At 35.5% G+C, this 6,723-nt stretch overlaps 1 protein-coding gene across 3 annotated transcripts in view; it reads right to left on the bottom strand.

The window, feature by feature from the left end:
* The window catches only part of LOC106463597 (cGMP-specific 3',5'-cyclic phosphodiesterase-like), a 53,695-nt gene that overhangs the window by 17,374 nt on the left and 29,598 nt on the right, over positions 1 to 6,723 (bottom strand). For all 3 annotated transcript variants that reach the window (XM_022391130.1, XM_022391133.1, XM_022391131.1), the window contains exons 8-9: positions 904 to 1,050; positions 441 to 548 (exon numbers count right to left, since the gene is read on the bottom strand). In XM_022391130.1, the coding sequence (XP_022246838.1) occupies positions 441 to 548; positions 904 to 1,050 (255 nt within the window). The remainder of the gene's footprint in view (positions 1 to 440; positions 549 to 903; positions 1,051 to 6,723) is intronic.

Genomic DNA, 6,723 nt, shown 5'->3' on the forward strand with positions numbered 1-6,723 from the left:
ACAAAACCTTGTCGAAACGTTGTACATTTGCTGTTATGTTAAACTTATATTAAAGTTTTTCTTCATTACCCATTCAAGCCGTCTCCAACCATTATAGGTCTTATATATTTGCGTGTGATTAAAAATCGTTCGATAACCTTGATCAAAGTAAACGTTTTTGTTTTTTGTTTACAATACATCTTTCTGTGTGTGTGTGTATAATATTCGATACGTAAAGACAGAGGCTGGAAGAAAAATGTATAAAACTAACCATTTTGTAAAATTCCCGGAATTTCCCCCGACCAGTATTTTTGTTTTCTCTCTGCCTTTTCCCTGACTGGACGGAACCTACATGGTTACATTACCGAACATATCTTCAACGTTCTTAAACTCTACTTTACCATGCTTACATTTTGAGAACAAGTTGTTTAATCAATTTAAGGGATAAGGACAAATCTTACCGTGATCATGGCGAACATGGTTTGTGACACGTTTAAAGCATGTCTCCAGTTGTGATAGATGACAGGCCGGTAGTTTTTGCTGACACTTAAAACCCACCGACAAAGAACCTGAATGGAATATGATCATTTTTGTTATTTTTACTATAAAAAAGCCCATTAAACCTGAATGGAATATGATAATTTTTGTTATTTTTACTATAAAAAAGCCCATTAAACCCGAATGGAATATGATAATTTTTGTTATTTTTACTATAAAAAAGCCCATTAAACCTGAATGGAATATGATAATTTTTGTTATTTTTACTATAAAAAAGCCCATTAAACCTGAATGTTTATCTCTTTTAATATACAAGTGTTCTTTAAGTCATCAAGTCATACACACGTGTAATTTAAGTCTTATTTAAATCCAGACAGGTAAATACACTAACAGACAGGACGAATAGTAAAGTTACAACATTTATACCTGGTAAGGTATGTGAAACTTGGAAATTAAGTCCAGTTCTTTAAACATCCTTAGCGTGACTTGGTAGGTTTGTTCATTTGAAAGCGAAAAGTCACTAAAACTGAAGTTGTAGAGTTGGAACCTCTCTGCTGAAGGGATGGGTAAGTTCTAGAGATAGTAATATTAATAAAAACACAAGTTCTATGAAAATGTTCACACTTTTAAATGTAATTACACCAGTAGAATTTTCTTTGAGTCATTGACAATATTAATAAAAACACAAGTTCTATGAAAATCTTCACACTTCTAAGTGTAATTACACCAGTAGAATTTTCTTTGAGTCATTGACAATGTTAAAAAAAAACAATGATCTCACCTTTCGAAAGCTCGGTGACTATATACAGTATGATCCTAAACACATAAATTTGGGTCCATAAGTTTGGAGGTGGGAGGGAAGGAGGTGAGGATGGCTGCCATAACTTTGCGGGAGCAAATTCTATCAATATTGCTATTGATACGTGAAGTTGATAATAAAAGTGAGGGTGGAATGCCCTCGTTCAGTAAATAAAACCTATGAACTGTCCTGTCAAAAGTATCCAAACATATAATCATTGTTATTTTCTAATAACTTTGAAATTACCGACGGGAAAATATTATTTAAAAAAATCTCAAAATGAAAGAAATAATCGTGTTTTTGTGTGTATATTAATAGCTAAGAGATTTTATCGTGCTCAATATTGTGGTGTGGGTTGTTTTTGTGTGTATATTAATAGCTATAGATTTTATCGTGCTCAATATTGTGGTGTGGGTTGTTTTTTGTGTGTACATTAATAGCTAAGAGATTTTATCGTGCTCAGTATTGTGGTGTGGGTTGTTTTTGTGTGTATATTAATAGCAAAGAAATTTTACCGTGCCCAGTATTGTGGTGTGGGTTGTTTTTGTGTGTATATTAATAGCAAAGAGATTTTCTCGTGCCCAATATTGTGGTGTGGGTTGTTTTTGTGTGTATATTATTTTGATATAAATCTCTCCTTTACTGCTATATCTCCCGAATCCTATATATGTATATATATACATACACACACACACATATATATATTGGGATATGTTTTGCAGATACAATTATAATTAAGTGCAATATTGAAGAAAATTTCTAAGCGGCGTGAAAACATCTATAGAAAACATAGATATATATTTTAATGTGGCACTTCGACCCCGTGATCTACGGATTGCGAGTCGAGTACCATAACTATCAGGTTATGCCAGGCCACAATATATAAAGTTACAAGCGTCTAATGAATGTATTGCATTTAAGAAGGAAGAAAATGAATCTTTGTGGTTTTTTTTTTTTTAAGAATTTCGCGTAAAGCTACACAAGGGCTGGCTACGCATAGCCTTCCTTAATTGTGAACTAACAGCACACAACGTCAACTTTTGGCTCAACAAATGTGGGAGTTTACCATCACCCTGATAGCAAACCCAGGGATCCAAAGTGCGGAGCAAGTTTTTGCGACGACGGAGCGCGAGCCATAAGTCTTCGGGTTCACAATCCATACACGATAATAATTGACCACGCCCAGCCCTCAAAAGGAATCAACACGTCAAAAAAAATATACGCTCAAATTCTTTGTTAGTATAAAACACAATCTCTGACTCAAAGTATGACTATTTTGGTAGGTGGTGGGGTATCCCTTCAGATTTGGAAAATCGGAAGACTAGAGTGAGGGACGTGGCTGTCCAGGGATAATTTTCTCGTGCTGTTTTCTTTGATCCGAGTAGTCATTAAGGTGTTTATCCTACTAAAGTGGACCACCTGCTCGTCATGATCATGCTATTTCACCATTATTTTATTACTCCTCTTACCCTTGTAATATTCTTGTACTTTACTCAAGGTCTTCGTATTTTCCGTTTTCAACTGATCTTGAATCTTTCTCCTCCTTTACATCGTTGAAACTCGCACCACGCCGAATCGTCTTAATTTCCTTACCAATTTGAGGGAAAGTCGTGAATTTATCTCTCTTTTACGCAGACGTAATTCTCTTTGGGTGCTTACCAGCACCTTCTCTACCGAAGCTTCTTTGATCTCTCTTAGGGCTAACTTTTGGAGTAGCTGGGGTGCCATCATGATCGCATTCATACCTGCTACACTTGTAACATCTCGGACACTTTGATTCTTTACGTTTTCATATTAGCTTTGAATCCAAACTCGTTTGAATTTCGACAAGAACAGACATTCGGGGATTCTGGATCGTTGTCTCAGCAGTTCCTCACAGGTTTCACAAAGAAGTTTGGGAATGGCGAGTGTTCCATAGAAAATCTACTAGAAAAATGGTATGACCATGGTCTGACGAAGGGTAAAAAAATCAACCAGTTCCACTGAAAAAAAACAATCATAACTTCTTTGGATATTATCAAATTATAGATCGGCGTACACCTCTGAATTCCTCATAAAATAATTCATATTCCTAGAGATTTGAAAGAAAGAAAGACTAAATACCGAATATGGTTCCAGCCAAGTGCCTTACCATTTCTGCTGCCATTGAGTCAGAGATTATATGTTAATTATTATGGGTACAGAAACAAAGACATATATATATTCCAGGATCAATCTTGATTTTATCGCAAAAATATACCTTTCAGGAGCATTGCAAAATAGTGTGCATGCGAGTGCGCACGTGTATGTGTGTTTAACACGCGTATTTCGCATTAATAATTTGAAACTTCCTTGAATTATTCACTTTCAAACTCTTCCTATTTCGAATTGTAATAAGTAAACGACAATCTCAAGAGACTAAAAGCGCAGGAAATGTTACACGACTTATTTTAATTTCAGTGAATTTGCTCTACAAGCGAGAAACTTTTCTGATCAAGTGGTCTATTTCTCGTATATTTCTTCTTACAGAAAACCTTGAAAGAACTGTTAGTTTTCAACCTGTCGGAGTTAAGGTTATATAAAACCACTGGATAGACTATAATACCGTTTCGTCGTATAACGGGATTAGAAGAAATATTAGTTTAAATCATCCAAATTGTTTGTTTGTTTCTGAATTTCGCGCAAAGCTACACGAGGGCTATCTGCGTTAGCCGTCCATAATTTAGCAGTGTAAGACTAGAGAGAAGGCAGCTAGTCATCACCACCCACCGCCAACTCTTGGGCTACTCTTTTACCAACGAATAGTGGGATTGACCGTCACATTATAACGCCCCCACGGCTGAAAGGGCGAGCATGTTTGGTGTGACAGGGATTCGAACCCGCGACCCTCAGATTGCGAGTCGAGCACCCTAACCACCTGGCTCGAACCCGCGACCCTCAGATTGCGAGTCGAGCACCCTAACCACCTGGCCATGCCGGGCCGATCACCCAAATGAAGTTAGTGTTTTAGTTACTGTCTTCCACATACCCAGGTGGAAACTATCGTACGTTCTCCTTTCCCAACACATGTATTAGAACACACGTGGCTATATAGATGTCAACATAACAAAAATTCCTTCGAGAAGGTTTCCGACATTTTATCAAGAAATTCAGGCTCCGTCATAATGTTATCGCGCATGAACAAAACAATAGTTTCTCAAAATGTCTTGAAATTTGAACAAAACAAAAACGAACACCAGAGCTTTCAAAAAGTGGAACTGCCTTCATCAGAGGCAAAAGGCCTTTATCCCAGCTAAGACAGATCCCCCTGTCTAAAACGGTATATATAAGACTTAATGGAGTTTTTAAAAAATGTAATTTACCAATCTACTTGATCCAAAATTGTTGATTTTTACGACCATGGACAAGTGTTTTAATTTATATCCGAGTGAATTAGAAAAAGCTCTTGAAAAAACAAAGAATTGACTACACTTATATCTACAGCGAAATCGCAGATACTGTCAATCACGCACGTTCTCGTTAGGAGTTTAGCAACATTCTAATGTTGTTGTTCTACGTCTACATTGTACATGTGTGTATTACAAGATTACCATTGATCTCGTTCTCCATGTCACTAAGAGCCTGAGTTGGCCGTCAAAGAGGGACTTGTCGCAAATCATGGTGCTTGTTTGATTAAGGATTATATTTTAAATTACCATTACCTTTATTTGGATAACAAGCAGTATATATTAATATAAATCTCATATAGCAATACAACCTGTGTTAACCCTCAAATTACGGATTTGTTTTTATATCATCCACATATAACATCATCCTTCTATAAAGATTATCCGTTGTTTCTTAGCATCCATCACCCAGAATTACTGGCTAGCTCGTTTACCGCAATTTTTGATATTGTAACTGGAAACTATCCAACGATGTACAATGGCCATTTTGCTATATTTAGCATTTTTACCCAAGAAGAAATATGAAAAATACCGTGAAATAGGGCATATTTTATATACTTTTGGCTTTCAATTTAAAAAACACAGGTACTTGATCACATAAATGTATCAATTATTACCTTCCACAAATGTAATTAGCATTTGATGAGGTTATTAAGGATTTAATAACAAAAGAAAAAAGGAAAGGAACATTGTTCTTTATAAACAACTTTTGCTTCCTGAAAGGATATCTCCAACTAGTATTGAGCGGTTTTAACGTTTACACCTTCTTATAGCACTCAGTGTAAAGGAAATATTGGCAAACAAAAAAATAGGTGAAATTACCCATTTTCTATGTAAAATACATAGACAGTTCCAGCAGTGGGATTTTTTTTTAAATGCCATGAATACTTCTAACTAATGGTGAAATTACCCATTTTCTATGTAAAATACATAGACAATTCCAGAAGTGGGATTAGTTAGAAGTATTCATGGCATTTAAAAAAAAATGGTGAAATTCGTGTGCGCTCGAACATTTCAGTGCATAAATGGTTTAGAAAAATGCATTTAAAAAGTCGAAGAGATCCTTATGGACACCATCAGCAGTAATAGGATTAAATCAGATGCTTCCTGTTGTCTGTTATTCTGAGCTGACTTGAATACGTTATCAGTACGGTAGTACTTTTTTATATCGTTTATTGAGTATTTAGTTATTTACCTTTTTCTGTTTTTTGTTTCTTTTTTTTTACATTCCAAAATTTTTCTCATCCCAGATAAAAAAAAGTAGCTCTGACGGATCTGTTTTACCTTCTAATTTTTTTTTTTCTGAAAACAAGTAGTTGAGGAATTAGATTTTATAGGAAATGCATATCTCTAGAAAGTCTTTTACTCTTCAGTTACTGATTACACACACTGATTACAATTTACTTAGTTAAAAATTGATAAAAACCCTATAACCCGAGCGCTTTCGAAAGGTGGACCTTTCTTCTTCAGGTCCACCTTTCGAAAGTGCTCGAGTTATGGGTTTTTTATCATTTTGTATTAATACTTCTTGAACCTACGTGTTTTTTCTGACATCATTAACTTTACTAAGTTCATACACACATGTGCACGTGATTCTGAGTTATAGCCATCATCAGGAAGTTTCACATCTAGTACAAACTTAGATTAAGATCACACACAACTCGTCCGCTTTAATCGACGATTCTTCAATGTGGTCGATGATAGGTTCTATTGAAACTATTTTGTGAGGATGACAAACTAAGCTTAGTATACTCAATAATACTGTTATATCGAGTTTTAGAATAAAGCATTAAGCCTAATGCCTCGGATGTATTTCACAATGCCCATAATCTATCTTAGTCATATTACATTTAAACTACGCTATGATTATTTTGAGTATTAGCTGCTTCTTGTGGCCCAGGCCCCGAATCTTTTCGATAGCAGCTATCGATGCCCCATGCAGTTAAGAGAATGCCAATAACGTTATGTTACCAAACATGGTGACTTAATGCCCTGAATTTGAACAGTCAAATTCTAGTTGCT

Source organism: Limulus polyphemus, unplaced genomic scaffold (assembly GCF_000517525.1).
Source record: "Limulus polyphemus unplaced genomic scaffold, Limulus_polyphemus-2.1.2 Scaffold1443, whole genome shotgun sequence".
NCBI classification, from domain to species: domain Eukaryota; kingdom Metazoa; phylum Arthropoda; class Merostomata; order Xiphosura; family Limulidae; genus Limulus; species Limulus polyphemus.